Source organism: Silurus meridionalis, chromosome 18 (assembly GCF_014805685.1).
Source record: "Silurus meridionalis isolate SWU-2019-XX chromosome 18, ASM1480568v1, whole genome shotgun sequence".
Lineage (NCBI taxonomy): Eukaryota > Metazoa > Chordata > Actinopteri > Siluriformes > Siluridae > Silurus > Silurus meridionalis.
Window position 1 is genome coordinate 17,729,758 of NC_060901.1, and position 23,292 is coordinate 17,753,049.

At 39.4% G+C, this 23,292-nt stretch overlaps 2 protein-coding genes across 2 annotated transcripts; one reads left to right on the forward strand and one right to left on the reverse strand.

The window, feature by feature from the left end:
• Positions 1-1,316: 1,316 nt before the first annotated feature.
• asb15b (ankyrin repeat and SOCS box containing 15b) lies at positions 1,317-16,344 on the reverse strand. The gene is made up of 11 exons (XM_046874080.1): positions 16,255-16,344; positions 15,168-15,259; positions 13,792-13,919; positions 13,665-13,720; positions 12,757-12,888; positions 11,684-11,842; positions 10,741-10,986; positions 6,505-6,676; positions 5,335-5,881; positions 1,637-1,790; positions 1,317-1,558 (listed from the first exon to the last, which is right to left on the reverse strand). The coding sequence occupies exons 1-11, from the start codon at positions 16,310-16,312 to the stop codon at positions 1,392-1,394; spliced, it is 1,911 nt and encodes a 636-aa protein (XP_046730036.1). The 5' UTR covers positions 16,313-16,344; the 3' UTR covers positions 1,317-1,391.
• Positions 16,317-22,738, forward strand: ndufa5 (NADH:ubiquinone oxidoreductase subunit A5). The gene is made up of 5 exons (XM_046874086.1): positions 16,317-16,440; positions 19,762-19,806; positions 20,012-20,128; positions 22,374-22,439; positions 22,524-22,738. The coding sequence occupies exons 1-5, from the start codon at positions 16,420-16,422 to the stop codon at positions 22,623-22,625; spliced, it is 351 nt and encodes a 116-aa protein (XP_046730042.1). The 5' UTR covers positions 16,317-16,419; the 3' UTR covers positions 22,626-22,738.
• Positions 22,739-23,292: the final 554 nt, after the last annotated feature.

Here is a 23,292-nt window from a genome sequence, read left to right on the forward strand (position 1 = left end):
AGTGAATCTACTTATGTTTGGTTGTACCCTTTGTCCAGCCTCCCTCATGCTCATACCACGGACAAGAACATGGTCAATCACAGTATCTCTGATTTCATCAGATATTACTATTCTTTGTCTTCGCTGACCACCTCGACCTTCTCTCACACAAACTCTTCCTCTCAGAATCCTATCCATTGTAGGGTCTCACAAACCAGTGCTCTCTGGCTTACTGTATATGTTCCCTTACATCATTAGCCACAAGTGTGATCAATTTTGAGTTGATGTGTTAAAGCAGTGACACCTGTGCTTTAATTGTGTTTGACTTTTGTCACCTGTGCTCACCATTATGCAGCATGGGTGCATCACAATGAAAATGTGTTGGAAAGTTGTGTCTAAACAGGTGAAAAGTGCTTATGGTTTTGCCAAAAGAGTGATTGATTCAATCAGTGGGTTCAGGCAACTGAGCATTTGGTTCAAACAATAGGGTTTAGTGTTTTAGCAATTGAGAAAAACTGTAAGTTAAACATTTAAGTTTGAATTTTAAATAAATTTTATCCTGTGCATTATTGCAATGTGCTATAAATAAATATTTTTATAATTTGTAATTGATTTATTCTTTGAAACTTTAATATTAATTCATGCAATTGAAATGCCTTGATTTTAGTAAGTTTAGTACAGTCATAGACATAAATGCAATGGTAATAATAATTGGCATAATTTCTTTCGGTATTTCGGTTTTCGGCCTTGCTTTCCTCTTTTTCGGTTTTCGGTTTCGGCCAAGAATTTTCATTTCGGTGCATCCCTAGTTATAATGATATTGGAATTTTATATAGAGATGAAAGTGTAAGGCTTTTAGGATCCCCTTCCCCACCAATACCAATTGTGAAGCACGGTGGTGTCAGCATTGTATTGAGTTTTTCTTCAATTGTATTGAATGTTTTTCTTGCTCCAACCTAGTGAAACAAGGTACATGTCATCCGCGTTGTAAGACCAAATGTTTTCCTGCTAAGGAAGTAATTGTAGGCATCCAGACTACTTCTCTCTCACTTCTCTCCTGTAGATGCACTCGGTCTCAACCAGATAACGATACATGTATGGATATGTTACTTGAGGTAAAAATGTTACATTCTGAGTGAAAAGTTGTGGCCTTAATGTCTGATTTAAAGGGGTGTAGTAATTCCATCAGTAATTTATCATGCTAGTCTTTTTGTTTTGACAGGAAATGCTTTAGGACCAGAAATGCTTAATTGTTTACTTTTTTGAAATTGTCTATAGTACCATGGAATTTGAATACAACTAATAAAAAACACAATGCTGTTCAACTTTTACCGATGTGTCTTTAATACATGAAATCACACTAAACAGTAGCAAAAAATAGCTAACAAAACACATTCTATCTATATACCAATTCAAAATTCCATTCTTCCATACAAATCGTACTCCTTGTAAGTCAGATAGTTCTTTAGCGCTGGAGGGAAAGGAAGTTCGCTTATATATCTGGGGTTGTTCAGTCTTCTTGGGGTCATCTTCTTCCTTATAACCAGCCTGCACAGGTGTTGCAGACAGCGTGGGTTTCCTAAGAAGGCACAACATGGTTACTGTTCATATTTATGCTAAATGATATCACTGATTAAGAATGTACATTGTGGCTTACTAAGAATGTCACGGATCTCAGACCACTCCTGTTGCATCTCTAAGATCTTCTGCAGCTTGGGGCAGATAGGAACGTGAATCACATAGTCTAGGAGAATTCGTACAAGCCGGCCCACCAGGTGTTTCAGCCAACTCACACTGACAAAATCACAAAACTAGCACACACAGAAGATGTAGCGTATTACAATTGTACTCATCGGATTGACCCAGTTAGCCTATGAATCGTATTTAGTAGCTATTTTCAAGTAATAAGATACTTTAGCTTCTGAAATCCATATAACATAGGCTAATTATTTTCATTTGGCTTGTTTTGTATGTTGTGGACTGTTGCTGTCGTTTCGATATTCAGCATTGCTTCACACAAACCAGCCTATAAACCTGGTGGCCAAACTACAAACCCCCAGAACCCAGAATAGACTACAGACATAGCCAATAAGGATTACAGCACCGAAGAGTCATCTCAAACTACAGTATATCAAATTCCTACTGACCAGGGTCGAATGTATCCACACTTCTCCTATTGGTCAGATGCTACAGGTGCTCAGAGATGCACAAACAGACTGAAGTATAGCTTTTTTCCCGTGGCTGTTAATGCACTGAACAGCTGATTGAATACTGCATTATCACTGTATTTTGCACTGCTTATCCACAACACATTTTCTCTTTGCACCACCCATAACATTTGCATTACATTGCATCCATATTTATACTGTATCATACATACATTCATACTTGTACATAACTATATCATGTCATTTGAGTATATTATCTTCTGACATATATATCTATGCACAAACTTTAAACAGATTATTGTATATTACTATATATTCCATATATTATTACCTACTGCACCTTCTGTACATTATCAGCCTCATCCCTGTGTATCTGGACCTCATACTCTATTTATCTTTATTTATTGTAAATTGGCCACTTGTGCACTTCTGGTTAGATGCTAACTGCATTTCATTGGCTCTGTACATGTACCTTGCACAATGACAATGAAGTTGAATCTAATCCAATCTAATATGTTATTTTATGTTATCCCATTGAAGCCCCGCTGCTGTAAATTGGTTGAGAAAACTGATTAAATTTATATTTCATACATTAGTAGATCCATCCCCTGGTGGTCTAGTGGATAGGATGCGGCACTCTAACTGCTGCGGCCCGGGTTCGATCACCGGTCAGGGAACCAACCCCAGCCATTAGGGTTGCACAAGCCAGTGCACTCTTAGTGCCGGTCCCAAGCCCGGATAAATGGGGAGGATTACGTTAGGAAGGGCATCCAGCGAAAAAAACATGTGCCAAATCAAACATGCGGTTGACCCGCTGTAGCAAACCCCTGATGAGAGAAGCCGGAAGAAAGTTTAGTAGATCCGTCCCTGCAGTGTTGGGCAGTAACGCGTTACTTTTTACAGTAACTAATACTGTAAAGCGTTACTTTTAAAAATAAAGTAACTTCGTTACCGTTACCGTATAGTGCGTTACCTGTTACTTTTTTAAATGAATTAATTTCGGCTGAAGTTTAGACTACAGTCTAACCTGTTTACAGCAGCGACACATTGTAGGATTGGTGGATGAACCACTGTAAACACGAAGAAGACGAACTGTAGGATTGGTGGATTACCCTCTGTATACACGAAGAAGACGCGCTGTGGGCGTGTCTCCGTTTATTCAGGTCTGTGTGGCAGTAATGGAGAGTTGAGGCGAGAGCAAGACGAGTTTCTCAAAGTGGAAATAGGCTCATTATTTCACTTTAGTTGAGTATAAAGACAAAAACTTTTAATTCAAATGTAAGCTGTGTCTTCCTGGTTCGAAGGTCGCACCTACTGTGATAAACAGCAACTCCAATCTGTTGAAGCTCCCCCAGAAACTCCATGCTAGAAGCTAAAAGCTAGAAGCTAACCCGGTGTTTTACATTGTTGATAGTTTTTATACTTCAGCTGTGAAAGGAACATTTTTAAGAGCTCAACACTAAAGCAGAAGCCACTTTAGTTTTTGACTGTGAATATATTATTCAGCTTGTTTTGTTATTTATTTCAGAAATCCTTGTGATATATTCAGTTTGTGCTAGTCTGACTTAAATAAAATAGTGTTTAAAAATTACTTTGTGTTTAAGTCAGTTTTGTGTTTGTATAGACCATAACACATAAAAGGGCATTAATGAGAATATTAAAGAAGGTTCTTTAAAAAAGTAACTAAAAAGTTACTTTTACAGTAATGCATTACTTTTTGGTGTAAGTAATCAACAAAGTAACTAAGTTTGAAATAACAAGTAACTGTAACTAGTTACTATTTTTTAGTAACTAGCACAACACTGCACCCCTGCTACTGACTGCCCACATCTGGCATCCATATTGCATTGTACATGCTCTGTGTCTTGTACCTGTATGTCCTGGTTAGTGTTTATTGTATTTTTGTCTTTTGCAATGGCTCTGAGTGCATAAAACCTTACTACTGCCTGTATCTTGTCTTTACTAGAAATATTTGTCAGTGGCAATGTCTGTAGCCTGTATGAAGAATTTAGGGTTAGGGTTAGGGTACTGAGAATTTGTAGACAATGGCCTTGTTTGAAATCCCCTCTGGATATTGTAGTTGATGCCTGGTTTGTAATAGGGAGGTGGTAGCTCATTGGTTAAGGGATTGGACTTTGGATTGGAAAGTCTTGGGTTCAAATCCCACCCCACCATGCAGCCACTGTCCTTGAGCAAGGCCCGTAACATTTACCTGCTAAGTTGAGAGTTGCTCTGAGTAAGGGTGTCTGCTGAAAGCCATAAATGTAATATGTACAAGTAACTAGAGTTAGTGGCCATCTTTGTATCCTCTATTAAGAATTGTTGGTGGGCCAGGGGTCTCAGAGGTCATGTTTGTATGCCATTTTTGTAGTTGTAGCCAGTGGGCATTTGTGTAGGCTACTCCAATAGGTGTAGATGATAGCCATGTTTGTAGGCCTCTCTGATAATTGTAGCCAGTGGCCAATTTTGTAGGTCACTCTGAGAGTTGTAGTTTGTGGCCATGTTTGTATGCTGCATAAGGAGCTGTAGTCGGTGGCCATATTTGTAAGCTTTATTGGGAATTGTAGACAATGGCCATGTGTGTAGCTCATCTAAAAATCTGTAGTCAGTGGCCATGTTTGTAGACTGTACTCAAAGTTGCATTTTTCGAGGGGACTTGTGTGTAGGCCATTTTGGGAGATGTAATCAGTGGCCATGTTTCTAGGCAACTCTGGGAGTTGTAGTCAGTGGCCATGTTTGTATGTCGTCCTTGTAGTTGCAGTCAGCGGATATGTTTCTATGGTGGCCATGTTTGTAGGCCGCATAGGGAGCTGTAGTTAGTAGACATATTTGTAAGCTTTATTGGGAATTGTAGACAATGGCTGTGTGTGTAACTCTTCTAAGGAATTGTAGTCAGTGGTCATGTTTGTAGACTGTACTGGAAATTGCATTTTTGGGGTGGGGGCTTGTCTGTAGGCCATTTTGGGAGTTGTAGTTAGTGGCCATGTTTGTAGGCCATTCTGGCGTAAGTAGTCAATAGCTATGTTTCTAGACAATCTTTGATTGGTTAGTGTTAACTGTGTTGGAAAAAACTACTCTACTGAGGAGCATACACCAGCCAATAAACCATATACCGAGAGTGTTTGTTTATAATTACAACAAAAGCCAAAACACCCATACCCATAGCTGAAAGAGAACCTGAACTCACTGTCACTTTGTTGAAGTAGCCAGAAGTGTGCTCGTCCGTTGTGCAGCTGTGCGTCGATACGCAGTTGTGATCACACTGAAAGCAGCTTTTGGCGTGATAGCCGTTGTTAAGCAATAATCGCATCATTATTTCGTCATGAAGACAGTACTGTAGAGCTGTGGGGAACACTGTGTCAATGATGGCTGTGAAGAAGCAGTTAACATTAGCGCCGTAGGACAGCAACAGTCGCACAAGCTCATAATGACTGGCTCGTACAGCTACAAGGAGGCAGAACAGAGGGTCGAGGTTAGGCTTTGCCCCAGCCTCTAGAAGCATCTCGGCACAAGTCACGTCACTGTTGCACACTGCAAAATACAGAGCCGTCTTCCTCATGTCTCCGTAGTTGCTGGAAATGTGGTCACCTAAAAGACAGTTGACATCGAAATCCTTCTCGATCAGCAAATTCAGACAGGATGCGTGACCTCCATCTGCAGCCGAGTGCACCGGACTCATCCCAGAGTGGCGTATAGCCCTCTTAGTTGTGATGGGGATCAATGTTTTCAGGGCCCTGTTGATTTAAAGATGAGAGAACGGGTCAGCCATGTTATAGCACCCCTGTAGCACAGAGGGTTAAGGGCCATGTTCACAGGCCCAAAAGTGGCAGCTCTGCGATACCGGTGCTTGAACCCCCATCAGTAACCCATAGCCTTGAAAACGCTGAGCTACCAATTCTCCAGGTTTTTTTTTATCCCAGCTGGTCAGGAAGCAGGGGTCAGAGCGACGAGTCATTTATGGAATACTGCTCCTGAAGCAGATAGGGTTAAGTGCCTTGCTCAAGTGCCCAACAGCTCAAGGGCCCAACTTGGTAGTTCTGTGGCTTGAACCTAAACCTTATAATCAGTAACCCTTAATCACTGAAACACCACTGCCTAAATGTTATTATTATCTAATCACACTATCCCTTTTTTAGCTGTTCTACAAAAGTATATCAACTCCATATCAATAGACATCTGAGAGTCAGAGACTGTTTTTAGACTATTTTTAGATTAATTCTCCAAAAATATCTCTAGAACTATGTCAGTGTGTCATAAAACCTGCAACCCCGACCATTTCTCATCACCTGTTTTATAATCCACAGCACACTAGCAGTTGTCAGTGAGTAGTGTGATGCTTTTGTGCTTTAGGACTCACAGATAATGGCCTTCATATGCAGCACGGTGAATGGGAAGCTGAAAGGCGTAACTGGCCACGTTTGGATTTGCACCTTGTTGAAGCAGCAAGAGGATGCTGTCCAGGTTTCCCGAGCCTGCTGCATCATATAACACTGTATCTCCATTGGTGGCCTGTGCAGCAACATCACCTCCTAGTGGAGAGGAGAAGCAGCCCATTAAAAAAAAATCATAAATTTGGCTTTTTTTAATCCAGAATACAATGACGTATGGCAGATTCATCTACAGACTTTGGTTTTTGGGAAGTGCTTGAGATTTTCTCATGCGCCACACCATTAACAGGGTTACAACCTGGGTTATGAGAACTTTATTTTTCATACTGATACCGATTTTTTAAATATTATTACTGTATATAACATTACTATATGCCATAAATTCAGCTGCTTTTTAGCATGGAGAAGCTGGTGTTGGATCTGTGAGGATGTTGAGCTATTTTATGAGTTGCTCAGTAGCTCCTAGTTCTGTAACCACAAATGACTGTATAAGACTGTAGAAAGGACATTACTCATAATCACACACTCCAGTGCTCATGTTAGTTCTCACTCTCCAGTGTTCTGTATTGTTTAAAGACTATAATCACACTCTTGATGTCACCCAAATGAGGATGGGTTCCCCTTTTGAGTCTGGTTCCTCAAGGTTTTTGGTTTTTGTCATCTAAGGGAGTTTTTCCTTGCCAGAGTCACCACGGCTGCTCATCGGGGATAAATACACATCATTCACCTTAACTGTTAAATTTCTGTAAAGCTGCTTTGAGACAATGTCTGTTGTGAAAAGCGCTATAGAAATAAACTTGACTTGACTTGGCTTTTTCTATCGTCACTGTAAAACAAATCACAACAAGGCCTTCAATGGTACCTGAATCAATTCACCGTCATGATGCCACAACTATAGAAGGAAATCAATATCAGACAGGTATTTCATGCAGCAAGGATGAATTCTAAAGCAAGACATCCAATGAACACAATTCAACAAGTCTTCTTTCACCGCAGCCACAAATGCACCGCATGCATACATCATCTCTAGCAGAAGCAACGATCTTAACCCCAGGTTTCCATGCATTTTTGTGCATTTGTTAAGTGCATTATGTTTTTTTCTGGGAATTTGAAATGAAGGCAAATTTTGGATGAAAATTCTACAAGAAAGTAAACGCAAAAGTATAAACGGTTCATGAAAAAATCATAAATGTTTTTGAACCGTTTCGGTCGACCTTTCCTCGCCATGTCCAGCTTTTCTTGAAAGGTCCATCTTGTAAATGTCTTTGTAAGTGTATCTGCAACCAAATCAATTTCTCCTCCTCTGTTAGCAATTGTGGAATAAAAAAACAGCTATTAAATCCACACGGATATATTCGAGCTTGTGCAGTTTGCTACAGATGCGGGTTGAAAGCTCTGAATAATGCGCTCACTGACCATCCAATCGAAGGAGGTGACTGGTTACTACATTCCACTTGAGCGTGTCTGTGTGTAAGATCAGTATGACTGTTCTTTTTGTATAAATCGTTCACCTAAACAGAATATTCTAGGTACAGCAGTATATATATGTATAGAAGCGGAAGTGAGATAAAGTTATTTCAAGCGAAAAACTAATGTATGAGGAGAGCTCAGTGACTGTGCACGTGATCAGAATAGTAAGCATGGTAACGCTCATGGTCAGAATAGTACCGTAATGTTTTTTGGCACACTGATTTATGAAGGTCAGTGCTCACTGTCACTGTGCATTTTGCTGCCATCTGTTGGCGTGTTACAAAACTAGTCTTGAAACTTTATGATCTGTGTACACTATGTTTCCAAAAGTATTGGGTCACCGGACATTTCCTGCTGGATGTGGTTCTTTTACAAACTCTTACCACAAAGCTGGAGGCACTCAATTGTACAGGACATCTTAAGATGGCGCTCTTATAAAATTTTGCATTCACTTGAACTTGGAAACCCAAACCTGTACCAGCATGGGAATGCCCCTGTGCACAAAGTGAGCTCCTTGAAGATCTGGTTTACAAGCTTTGAAGAGGAAGATCTTAAGTGGTCTGCTATAGAGCTCTGATCTCATCCCTACTGAACACCTTTGGGATGAATGGGAACGCTGACTGCACCCTAGGCCTCCTCACCTACATCAGTACCTGCCTTTCGAAATACATTTGTGGCTGATAAACACAAATATCTATAAGCACACTCTAAAATCTAGTGGAACATCTTCCCAGAAGATTGGAGGGAATTAGAAGGGCAACCTAGGACTAAATGTGGAATGCGATGCTCAAAAATCACATACCGCACACACACACACACACACACACACACACACACACACACACACACACACACACACACACACACATATATATATATATATATATATATATATATATATATATATATATATATATATATATATATATATATATACAGTGTTGGGGAGTAACGCGTTACTTTAAAAATAAACTTACTCCATTAGCTCCATTACCGTTACCGTATGGTGCGTTTCCCGTTACTTTTTGTAATGAATTTCGGTTGAAATGTAGCCTACAGTCTAACCTATTTACAGCAGAGACGCATCGTAGGATTGGTGGATTACCGGATTATTAAATTAAATGTAAGCTGTGTCTTTCTGGTTCGAAAGCTCGTATCTACTGGGATAAACAGCAACTCCATTCTGTTGAAGCTCCTCCAGGAACCCCATGCTAGAAGCTAGAAGCTAACCCGGTGTTCTGTTGTACATTGTTAATAGTTTTCATACTTCATCTGTGAAAGGAACATGTTTAAGAGCTTAACACAACAGCAGAAGCCACTTTAGTTTTTGATTCTGAATATATTATTCAGCTTGTTTTGTTATTTATTTCAGAAATCCTTGTGATATATTCAGTTTGTGCTGGACTGACTTAAATAAAATAGTGTTTAAAAATTACTTTGTGTTTAAGTCAGTTTTGTGTTTGTAGACCATAACACATAAAAGGGATAAGGGAAAAGGGATAATTAGGAACATTAAAGAACATTAAACTTTAAAAAAGTAAATAAAAAGTTACTTTTAACAGTAACGCATTACTTTTTGGTGTAAGTAATCAACAAAGTAACTAAGTTGAACTTTTTGAATGAAGTAACGAGTAACTGTAACTAGTTACTATTTTTTAGTAACAAGCACAACACTGTGTATATATATATATATATATATATATATATATATATATATATATATATATATATATATATATATATATAGTGGAACCCGGTTATGTCGCCGGCATAGGGGTGTGCCAAAAAGCGTTGAGATAACTGATGATCGAGATAAATGAAAACCAATATGGCGGCAATATATTAACGTGCTTGAAATTTCTTTATGTACATGATGTGCGTTAATAAATGAGAATGTGCATGCACGTGTTTTTGGAGGTTTTTTTTTACACAACAGCGTTGCCGCGATTTGTTTGATAAAGGCATGCTATAAAAATGTACATACATGTTTGTTTACACCAAAAGCATATGTACACCAACTAACAGCAGAGATTTACCAGTATACAATTCAAAACCACCGTTGATTCTCAAAACAAACCTTTAATATATTCTCCAACACTGCAAACACAAAGATCGCTCCAAAAACCACACAAAACGTGCGGGGTGTAGTTCGTTTTTACCAAAAGCTAACCAGTGTCAACATTAAATTCTCGAGTCATTTCACTCTGACACAGCTCCAAAAAGTATCCGACACCTATAGCATCTGTAAGGCTTGATTTTTCCGCCACTTCCGTGAGTTTTTCTGCGGCTGCACAGTGCCGTCTCACTACCGTATTTTCGCGTATATAAGATGCACCCTAGGTGAGGGGTATGTAAAACTTTCTATAAGACGCCTCTTATATATGCGAAAATACGGTAGTGAGATGGTGACGTGGCAAAAGAAGGCGATTGGTCATGCCGATCGAGATAACCGACGCAAAGTGGCAAATTTGCCCCCCCTTGTGCTTGAGATATTAGAGTTCGTCGACATAAAAGAATCGACATAACGGATAAAAAAATGCTAAGACAAAGCGAGAATGTGGCGGTTTCACTTCAAAAACGTCGACTTAATAGGGTTGGCGAGTTAACCGAGGTCGAGATAAGTGGGTTCCACTGTATATATATATATATATATATATATATATATATATATATATATATATATATATATATATATATATAGCGAATACAGTGACAGTCTTAGTGACGCCTCTCACCATGCTGAATGAGGATTTCCAAGATGTCGCTGTGGCCGAACTCGGACGCAATTCCCAGCGGTGTCACGCCGTGACCGTCTCGTGCTGTCACCTTGCCGCCGTGCTTAAGAAGCAGCATTAGGATATCAGCGCCGCCCACCTTGGCTGCCTCGTGGGTGGCCGTCCACTTTTTCAGACACACCTGCTCCACAAACGCCCCACCTAAGATCAGCGCCAGGACCATGTCATAGGAGCCGATCCTGACCGCTGCAGAAGAGTAAATTCCACATGGATATCAAATCGTTATTTTCTAATAATCTTTATTTATGGATGATTAGATGTCAAAGAAATATTTTGTGAGATACCTTTGGAGGAAAACACAGAGATTAAAGAGCCATGGCAAACCTTGAAATTTATGCCCATGGCATGGTTACATTCCTGGAAAAAAAATAGCCGATCTGGTTGCTATTAATGTTTTTGAAAAAATGTCAAGAATGGTGATAGTGTCAGTGCAGCACAAAGGGAATTTCGGAGTCATTACCAGTCCGGACATCATGATCGTGTCCCGTCTGGTCATGTGATTACAACATGGGTTCATCAGCTCAATATGGCAGCTCGAAGAGCCTCCATATTCACTAGTGTGAGGGCCGTTCCACCACCTGGGGACTTTTTTTTAAAGGCTGGACCTGTTTCCTCAAAATGAGCAGACGGGACACGATCATGACGTCCTAACCGGCAATGACGCGATTTGTGCAGACCTCATAATATCAGCATTCTACTATCACAAAGGCTTTTACAAATGGGGCACCAGAGAGTGTCAGGAATTTCATTTTAGCTCCTTTTCTGACCAATGATTTGTTACTCAGACTAATAAAAGATTCATGTTTGTGATTTGGTGCAAACGTTTTTGGCCCAGGAGTGTGCAATTATATACAAAACTTTATGAGCAAATGTATATAATTACCCAGCAGAAGTGGGGACTCGTTTTTGCTGTTGGTGTTGTGAGGAGATGCGCCGTGCTGCAGTAGCACCTTTACGTTCGCCACATGTCCAGCCTTGGCAGCGAGAGTCAGCGCCGTCTCCCCGTCTGCTGTAACCTCCTCCATGCTCAACTCGCGGGATGCTGATCGAGCGAACATAATCACACACTTGCAAGTCCAACAGCCTAATAAGATAATTTTATAAAAATATCTATCTATCTATCTATCTATCTATCTATCTATCTATCTATCTATCTATCTATCTATCTATCTATCTATCTATCTATCTATCTATCATCTATCTATCTATCTATCTATCCATCTATCTATCTATCTATCTATCTATCTATCTATCTATCTATCTATCTATCTATCTATCTATCTATCTATCTATCTATCACATTATTATACTTAAGCTTTCATTGTTGTGTGTTTAAATGCAATTAAAGGTATCTGGGCTTCTCTCCCCAATATCTTTTGTTTTAGTTCTGATTTTTGTTTGAAATTAATGGCACTTTGTAGATGCCCTTATCCAGACCAGACCAGATATTTCTGCTCCAGTGCTCGTCAATGGAAGCTGATGGTGATAGTGGAGGAATTCGAACTCTTGACCTTCTGCTCAAAAGTCCAACATCTTGTCCATTTTTTTTGATTATATGACCTCACTCTAGTCTGCCCTTGACTCGTAAGATTGCATGAATATGAGCTGATTTCATGGACATACAGTACGTTCTCCTGAATTGGGAAACGTCTATGTTCCAGCGGGTTTTTATGGGTTTTTCAGTCAAGCTGACCCTTGTGAAACGACTGGAACGACTTGGGGGGGATATGTGTGAGGCTCTGGATTACTGATCGGAACATTAGGGGTTCAAGCCCTGGTATTGCCAAGCTGCCACTCTTGGGGCCTTTAAACAAGGCCCTTAAACTTCTGTGCTCCAGGGGTGCTGTATCACAGCTGACCGCGGCTTCCTACATTGTTGGATATTGCGAAGAAATAATAAAGTATACTAAATTGTAAACAAAAAAAATCTGTAATAATAATGAAATCTTCACTCACCGAGTAGAACAGCATCAAGAATCTGTAGGTTTGGCAGCACTGAGGCTCTGTGAAAGGGAAGATAACCTCTTCTGTCTGTCTCGGTAAAGCCAGATGTTTTCCCATGCAGTGAATGCAAAGTGGCCAAGTCACCTGGAGCAGATAGTTTGCGACTTTTCATTTGAAACCGGACTAAGAGTAGCTTGCATAGAAAATCGGAGTTTCGGAGTTTGTACAAATAAATTACATACTAATGTTTGAAAAACAATTTTATTATTGTATTATTCATTTCAAGTAGTAAATAAAAAATGTATGACATGTAATTCACAATGTTTGTTTAGTTAACAGTACTGTATATGTACAATTTGAACCATCAAAAGGAGAGAGTCCAAACCTCGCGATTTTTTGTTACTTGCGAGGGGTCGTAGAACGTATCGAGGTTACACCGTATACACTGAACAGGCATAACATTAGGACATTGTAACATTCTGACCAGTGAAGTGCATAACACTGACGATCTCTTCATCATGGCACCTGTTAGTGGGTGGATATATTTATTAGGCAGCAAGGGAACATTTTGTGCTCAAATTTGATGTGTTCAAAGCAGGAAAAATGGGCGAGCGTTAGGATTTGAGCGAGTCAGACAAATTGTGATGGCTAGACCACTGGGTCAGAACATCTCTAAAACTGCAGCTCTTGTGGGATGTTCTATCAAAAGTGGGGAGTTAAGGCTGGTCTGTGTGATCCGATCCAACAGACTAGTTCCTGTAGATCAAATTGCTATTGCTGTTGATGCTCTAAGGTTCAGGACTGTTTTGGCAGCAAAAGGGGGACCAACACAATATTAAGCAGGTGGTCATAATGTTATGCCTCATGTTATGTGTATGTATGTGGAACAATTATTCAGTTGTACCTGGAGTTGGACGTACCTTGATCTATAGCTTCTAGGATCTTCAGGCTGTCCTCGCTCGCCATTTCCATCATACTTAAAAGAAAGAATGGAGAGGTAAATCTACAAAGAAACGCTATTTGATCTGAACTGCAGAATCTACACACCTTTTTTTTGTGCTCAGGGGTAAAGCAATGTCCTGGAGGCTTCTCTGGATGGCAAAATCAACCAGCTGTTCTTCTTGCTCTTCTTCTTCTTCTTCAGTCAGTCTCTCTGCCATTTTCCCAACAAGCAACTGCACAACATGTAAACAAACGTAGGTTCCAAACGCTGGCGATATAAAAGCCGCCTGATGTAATGTGATAGGAAAGGCTCTGGAGATTGTTAAGAGTCTATGTGGTTACACAAATGCTGATTTATATTTAGACCTGACCCCTATTCCAGCAAGCAAGAGGACTCATCTTGAAGGGATCATCTGCTTCATTTGCACCAGCTAATAAATACACATTGACTTCTGTGAATGATTTAATCACTTGGTGTGAAATATTTCGGAATCCTAGGCCATTCCTTTCCTACACTTAAGCATCTCAGTTGGATCAATATACGAGGTGGTATAAAAAGGTCTGCTCTGATTACAAGAAACTACTTTATTTATCTAGGTTTTACACACTATCATCTTTAAAACATCCACTTGCATAGTAATACAGCGCCCCCAGCTTTCCTGACACTTCCGGAACGTGTTCTAGAAGTCTTTTTTTCAAAGTGTGTCAAGCACCTTCTGCAATTCATGCTGGATCTCCTTAATGGTGTCAAAATTGCAACCTTTGAGCCGGAGCTTCATCTTCGGGAAGAGGGTGAAGCCCACAGGAGCCAAATCTGGCGGGTAGGATGGATGCGAAAGTGAGATCATGTTGATTGTTCGTCGACGATCATCATGCACGAGTAGCTGAATGGTTTTGATATTTTCGGGGGTTGAGCTCGTAGAAAGTTTCTATTGCCGTGGCATCATACTGATGGTATTAAGGACATCAATGAAGGCCTAGGGGTGAAATGCATGGCCTGCTACTGATCACATATGGTGGAAACCAATGAAAGATCAGATATTGATGTTGAGGATGCGATGAGGGGGTCTGAGGTTCATTTGATCCTAAAGGTGTTAGTGAGGATTGGGGTCAGGACTCAGAAAGGTTAGAAGGCAGATTTGTTCATTAATCTATATAGAATCCTGGATCGCTTTTTACAGTACAGTTAGTCTCCAACTTATGTTGGAGATGCGCATGGAGATGCGTTGACTCCATCGTAACTTAGAAATAAGTCAAGACACGGCCTAGCCTACCCAGAAGTCTTAAAGAATGGTGATTAGTCAGGGGTAGTATACTGTAATATGTTAATAATTAATAATTTAGCAAGACAGAGCAATTTTATAAACTTTAATATAATTAATATTTGGCAGAAGTTCATGACTGGAGAGTGGAGCATACATTGTTACATTTGACTACCGCACATAACTTAAAATGTTTTTACAGCTTGGTTGTACTGCTACCGTCATCGAAAGATCGAAAAATCGTAACTCGGCGACCATCTGTATTCTGTTGAAGCAGCGATGTAACTGGTCGTCCACTAGGGGGTCTTTGTCTGCATGAAATACAAAACATCACAATGTCGTATTATTATTATTATTATCATTATTACAATTATTATTCATAATTTTACTAATTTGAAGTAATAAATCTGTGAATATTTATATATACACTTCAATATATTATTTTGAATTATATTTATATAAATGTAAATTATATTTTTTTATCATTTATATTTATTTTTAGGTAGGTTCTTGCTCGTGCAAAACATTAGCGATTTTTTAATGCTTTAAACAAACAAACAAACAAACATTAACAAATTAACAATTTGTTATATATTAACAATAATAATAACAACAATAATAGCTTACAGACAACATTAAATAATAGATAAAAATACATATAAAATTAAATAAATACACATGAAAAACAAAATTACAACCAACTACAGAGGAACGACTTATACAGCAGTAACATTACAAATATAATGATCAAAAATTTCAGAAATCTATGACTTTTCTTGTTTTGAATCAATCCATGCGATACACGCTATAATTTTTATTTTTTATTTTTTATTGAATACAAAAGTATATAAACAACAAAGGCAAATATACATTTACAGTGTAGATAAGTATTACAGGCTCAACACAGTATACACAGTATAACTAATAAATTGTTTAGAAAAAATAAAGAAAATAAATAGATAGAAATCTGAAATTATAATTTACATGAACTAACATAGTGAGTAAAAGAAAAAGAAATTAAATAAAGATAAATATTAGGGGCAGTATCACAATAAATTAAATGATGTCAATAAATAAAGCAGCTTCATAGCACTCTGACCTTTCATCTTATTAAGGGCTTTGGAAAAAACATTTTAAGTCATTTTTGAATATAATAAGTGTGTGGGGGGGGGATTTAAAGAATCTACATTTATGAATGAAATATTTTGCTAATATTACAATGTTATTAAGCAAAAAATAATTAACAGTCTTTAGGTACTCCAAATAAAATATGATGTAAAGATAAAACAAAACTATCAACAACCACCTCTTTGTCTATCAGCCAGTCCTGAATTGATATCCAGAATAGTTTGGAGAAATTGCATAAGAGAAAGATATGATCAGCGTTCGATACACGCTATAACACTATATAGAGGCGGGCCTTCTGACGTCATCTTTCTGCGCCGGGAGGACGTTGGGACGGAGGCGAGAGATGGCTGGTGTGATCAAGAAGGTACGTGTGGAGGTCATTTTTATTCCTTCTTATAGCAGCCGTTAACACTGGATTGTGGATGTAGGATTCATTGGTTTTTTTCTGCAGGAATATTGGGGTGGAGGGTGTTCAGTGTGGGGACAAATCTAGAGGTGTGTTTTGGATGCGAGTTATGTTCAATCTAAATGCATTTCCAGTGCTTCCTTTAGATCAGGGGTGCCAAAACTTTTTTCTATAAAGGGCCAGAAATAAAATGGGACTAAATACATGCATGCTGCATTATACTCAAACTGAATCTCAACTGTAGGACAGGTGGCATGTTTTTCCTCTTATATATGATTTCATAATATTTCAAAGTAAATGCATGGAAAACATGGCCCTTTACACTAATGCAAATTTGTTTCCATTTACCAAATATTCTGGAAAAAATGTTTAACTGAGGAAACATTTTCGTTCATTGTACAACAGAGTTCATTTGTTTATACACCTGAATGGTAGCTCAGTGAATAACATGATGTACTTGGTCATGGGTTCAAATCCCATCACCACCAAGCTGCCACTACTGGGGCCTTGAGTAAGGGCCCCTCATGTGGAGCTGTATAGCTGAGATAACTGTAAGTCCCTCTTTATTAAGGCATCTGCCATGTGCCATAAATGTAAATACACCTGTTCAACGATAGTTCCAGCAACAAACTATCAGGGCCGATTAATCGCCAGATCCGAAAGAGCGGTCGACCTTTGGTTATGATTGGAAGGTAGCAGATGATGAAGGATTATGTTCATTGGAAGCGAAAAACACTGCATTTTTTTTTTTTGCTATACATTCGCTATCCACAGATTAGTGGTACTGAACAGAGCCATTTCAGGAAATGTCATCACTGGTGTCACTTGTTACTCTATGATTATATATATGTTTAGGCATTAGAGTAATCTATTGAACAATTCTGAAATAATGTCATCTTCACTGCTCAACAGTTGGAGTTTTTGTCTTGTCTATACCATGCTACCAGAACACATTTTCCACAAAATAACTAAGGTATTTCCAAAAAAACATTATTTTGCAGAAAACACACTGATTAAAATTAGAGAACAACAATGACTGTAGCATAGAAAAAGATTACAACAAGATTTTCTGAAGGTTACAACAGTCAGCAATTAGTAGGAAGTGTACAGACCTCTGCTCTGAATGACTTCAGCACATCTGCGGCCACAGGACAGCACTAGTCTCTCACACTGCTCTGGTGTGATTTTGGTCCACTCTTCTTCCAGTCTCCTCCACAGTTTGGTGACTGTAGTGGATTTCTTGGCCATAACTTTGTCACCAAGGATTTTCCAGAGGTTCTCTATTGGGTTGAGATCAGGACTCTGGGCAGGCCATGTCATTATTTCAATGTTTTCAGTTTCAAGGAACTGCTTTACCTGTTTTGCTGTGTGACATGGAGCGTTGTCCTGCATGAACACTGCGGGCTGATTGGGTGATGAACGCATGGAAGGAACCATATGTTGTTGAAGAAGGTTCTGATAAACATTTGCATTCACTCTGCCATGTAGCTGTATAAGAGGCCCAACTACTGCTGCAGAAAACATGCCCCAAACCATGACACTTCCTCCTCCACTTTTCACTGACTTCTTTACACACTTTGGGTTCAGTCTTTCTCCAGTTTGTCGCTGAACATAATGTTTCCCATCGGACCCAAATAAATTAAACTTGCTTTCATCACTGAAGTGAACTTTGGACCAGTTCTCCTCTGTTTACACAACATGCTTAGTCTAGCTTTTTGATTCTTTCTGCTAATGAGAGGTTTGGTCACTGCAGTGTGGGCTTTCAGTCCAAATGCTCTTAAACGCCGAGACACTGTATGACGAGACAGATCCTTAACCTGTTCAGCGCTGAACTGGTGAGTAATTCCAGCTGCAGTGTGGAAACGATTGCCCTTTGAGATCCTCCGCAATATCCTGTCCTCTCTTGTATTTGTCTTCCGTGGACGACCAGCCTTCTTGGCGGACTTGAAAGAGTTTGTGATGTTGTAAAGATTCAATATTCTTGAAATCACAGATTTGGAATGACCAACTTGTCTTGCTATGGCTGATAGGGTTATCCCTTTGGCCTTCATCTGGACATCCTGCTGCCGGAGCCTTTCAGTCACTTTAGAACGGCCCACCATCTTGCAGAGTCAGTGAAACTGGAAATTAGGCTGCCAGTTAAATAGGGGTTGACAGATAATCAAGGAAATTAGCACCAGGTGCCAGATTAACACCAATAACTGGGAGGTATCTGAAAGTGTTCTCTAATATTGATCAGTGTGTTTTCTGGAAAATAATGTTTTTTTTAAATGCCTTAGTTATTTTGTGGAATAGGTGTTCTGGTAGCATGGTATAGACAGGACAAAAACTCCTTCAACTATTGAGCAGTGAAGATGACATTATTTCAGAATTGTTCAATTGTTTATAAATTGTTCTCTGCCAGCAGCCATATCACCCTGTAGCCCAAGACAGCTTGCCCACTGAAGCTAAGCAGGGTTGAGCCTGGCCAGTACTTGGATGGGAGACCACCTGGGAAAAACCAGGTTGCTGCTGGTAGAGGTGTTAGTGAGACCAGCAGGGGGTGCTCATCCTGTGGTCTGTGTGGGTCCTAACACCCCAGTATAGTGACGGGGACACTATACTGTAAAAAAAAAAAATAAATAAATAAAAATAAATTGTTCTCTAATTTTGATCGCCTGTGTATGTGTGTGTAAAATATATATATATATATATATATATATATATATATATATATAAGTTTGTAAACACAAAGGCGTTCATGGTTTTTAGGAGACTTTTGTTTCTATGCAATAATTTAATGGTATAAAGATTTACTTTCACAAAAACAAATCTATGAATGTACAGAGTTGATTTTCACTAAAAAGTCCTCCCTTAGCACAAATAACAGCTTTATAGATAATGTCTTTGGTAAAAACTTTGCCAAAGTTGGAGATTTCTTTCTGATCCAGTTCACCCCAGAACAGTTCAATAGGACTAAGGTGCTGTGATTGGGCAGTTCCATGATCCTTATCACTCTAGATGACTGTTTGCTCTCTAAATAACCGCAGTCCAGTGTGGTGTTGAAGTATGGATTGGTTGCCATGTTTGGTTTCTTTCACCCAGAATAATTTTCCCCTCCCTGCTCCAAAACTGTGGGGATTCCAGTCATTTACTGTCCAATTTCTGTACGGTTTTGCCTTCACATGCATGGACTAGGTGTTTCTAAACATTATATTTAATAAAAGCAGGCTTTTATAAGCAGGTTCAAGGTTTTAATAAAAAAAACAGTGCAGTAATCTCGTTGTTCGTTCCTTTTAGACCACAGGCTTGGTGGGTCTCGCCGTTTCTGTGAACCCGCACGAGGTAAAGTCGCCGTTTGTTTTTGTTTTTTTTCCCTCTTTTCTTTTTTCAGTCAGCCGCTTTAATGTTCATAAGTATTATATATATATAAAAAAACAAAAAAAACAACAGGAACACATCTGGGTGGTAAATGTAGGTTCGTTTAGCAGCTGTAGATTTTTAATTATAGATATACAGCTTTTGAACTGTGCCATTTCTCTGCCCAAAGCGTCTTCGGATTTTGTACTCCAAGATCTTGGGCTGCGTCCAGGCCATGCCCCGGGATGCCGCCTACAGGAAGTACACAGAGCAGCTGATAACCGAGCGACTCGACCACGTCAAGTTGGTATGGAAGGTTTCCATAGAGCAGCATAAATCCTTCATTCAGGGGTCTTTGGTATATCGAGAGATATTTTTCACACATGCAGTCAATATAATGTGTCTGTGTGTAATCTAATGTACACATCATATAGACAAAAGTTTATACACCTCACCATAAGATTGGCATGTGCACACTTGGTCCCCATTTAGATTAGATTGTATTCAACTTTATTGTCATTGTGCAAGGTACATGTACAGAGCTGATGAAATGCAGTTAGCATCTAACCAGAAATGCATAAGTGGCCTATTTACAATAAATAACAGAAGGGGGGAGGGGGGTAATAATATCTGGTATATATTGTGATATACAATATAACTGTTCAAAGATTGGGCATATGATCGACATGGCAGAAGATTACATGCTCAAATAACGAGATAGATAGACTATATTTCCAAAAGTATTAGGTCACCTGACCTTTCCTGCTCTATGTGGTTCTTTTCCAAACTGTTACCACAAAGCCGGAGGCACTCAATTGTACAGGACGTCTTCAGATGGCACTATAATAATATTTTGCATTATTCCTTATATTTTATATTATTCCTTGAAGATCTAGTTTACGTGCTTTGGAGAGGAAGATCTTGCTGCTGTAGAGCTCCAATCTCATCCCTACTGAACACCTTTGGGATGAATGTGAACGCTGACTGCACCCCAGGTCTCCACAAATACATCAGTACCTGCCTTTTATTAACACCCTTGTGGCTGATGAACACAAATATCCATAAGCACACTCTCTGCTGATGTGAACATGAGTGTGATTGCCTTCTGCTGCCATAGTAACCTCCACTCTTCCGTCAAGATGTTCCACCAGATTCCTGAGTGTGCTTGTGGAGATTTGTGCTCAATCAGCCACAAGTGCGTTTGTAAACCCAGGTAGGTGATGAAGCCTGGGATGCAGTCAGCATTCCATTTCATTCCAAAGGTTTTTAATAGGGTTGAGGTCAGAGCTCATAAACTGGCCACTCAAGATCTTCCACTCCAACCCATGTAAAGCATGTCTTCATGGAGCTGGAGCTGGCGTAAGGCGCAGGGGCATTGTCATGCTGGAGAAGGTTCAAGCCTCCTAGTTCAGGTGAAGGGAAAATTTCATTTAAAGCCATCCTAAAAAAAGTTCAGTGAGGGGCTATATATGGCTGGAATAATGAGGTGACCCAATACTTTTGGCAATGCTGTTTGCCGAAATGTGAGGGGTGTACTTACTTTTGTAAGCTACTCTACACACTATACATACATATCGTGAATACCAGCTGCTCCGTGATGTCATTATGGAGGAGTGGAAGAGGATCCCAGGAACAACCTGTGCAGCCCTGGTGAATTCCACACCCAGGAGAATTAAGGCAGTGCTACATAACATGACACTTAGGGTGTACTCACTTTTGTTGCCAGCTTTTTAAACAATAGCAGTTGTACGTTGAGTTCAGAGGACAGTAAATCCACTGCTCACTTTTGTGAGATACTGCGCATGTTCAATATTTAATCACGATAAACAAATTGATGCGTGAACTCGTGATTAACTGCAACTTAATCGCATTAAGTCAAATGTTCTAAATGTACCTTAAATAAATACAAGTTTTTAATACTCTAATCAACACAGACAGATACTTAATGCAAATGATTATTATTAGTGAAACCAAACCCAACGTAGAGCATGAAGATGTTTCGAATGACGTAAACCATCACAGAACTTTCGCCACGTTTCCACACGTACGGTTTTAATTGCCGGACGTGCGCATCATGGCGGGTTTCAGTGCTCAGATTGAGACTTGGCGCATCAGTAACAAATGTCTTGCGATTAGAATTTTTCAGTGGAGTGTATTTATTTGTGTTTTATATCCGAGTAAAGAGAGAACGTCATGAATAAGTGTGTTGCGTTAAAGGTTTTAATTTATATATACACAATTGTATTTATGTATTTATATATACACAACTTAAATTAGAAAGCAATGATTCAGTGATCACACCTGATTATGACTATGATGAAGAAAAGCAGGACTGTTGTCTGGGAATATCAGTCATATTAGCATATTACCCACATTAGCTTACTAGCTTATGCAAAACAAAACCACTTTTTCTCTCACTGTTGTCTTGATTGCCAGTCATTAAGAATCGATTAATTTTGTTGCCTGAATATGAACTGATTGGTCTGCATGAACCGCATGGTTTAAAAATTCACTGGCTTGTGGATGCTCATGTTGGGACGTTCTCTCAAAAGGAACCCGACGTAGAAAAGCTGGAGAAGAAAATGAACTGTGGTCAGATCGAGGAGGTCATCGCACAAGTGAGTAGAGCAGAGACGCACCGGCACCGATCTGTGAAAATCTGCCTTTTTTTTTTTAAAAGATGTATCTGTAATATTTTGTAGGCAGAAGCAGAGCTGGTTTTGTCTAGAAAGATGGCAGAATGGAAACCATGGGAACCGCTGATCGAAGACGCCCCTCCGAACCAGTGGAAATGGCCAGTCTGAACTCGCGTTACGGCTCCGTTCATCCTGTCCGTACTGTTTGGGCTTTCAGTTGAATTGAGGTTTATTTATGTTAAAAAAAAAAAACAATAAATCTTATATGTATCTTGTCCAAACCCTGTGAAGGATTCTTGATTTTTGAAACGAAACCCGAAAATATTGATTTAATCCACATTCACTATATTGCCAAAAGTATTGGGTCACCTGGTCATGTGATTTCTGAGCATCGCATTCCACATTTAGTCCCAATTTGCTCTTATTCCCTCCACTCTTCTGTTAAGGTATTCCACTACATTTTTATAGTGTGCTTATGGATATTTGTGTTCATCGGCCACAAGGGTGTTATGAAAGGCAGGTACTGATGTAGGTGAGGAGACCTGGGGTGCAGTCAGTGATCACATTCCTCCCTAAGGTGTTCAGTAGGGATGAGATCAGAGCTCTATAGCAGCAAGATTTTTCTCTCCAAAGCACTTAAACCAGATCTTCAAGGAGCTCACATTGTGCACAGGGGCATCACCATGCTGGAACAGGTTTGGGTTTCCAAGTTCAAGTGAATACATAATTCACAACAAAAACAAACACGTATAGCAGGAAAGGTCAGGTGACCCAATACTTTTGACAATATAGCGTATATAGAGGCTGTATTACAGTGTATCTCGGTTGCTTTTGC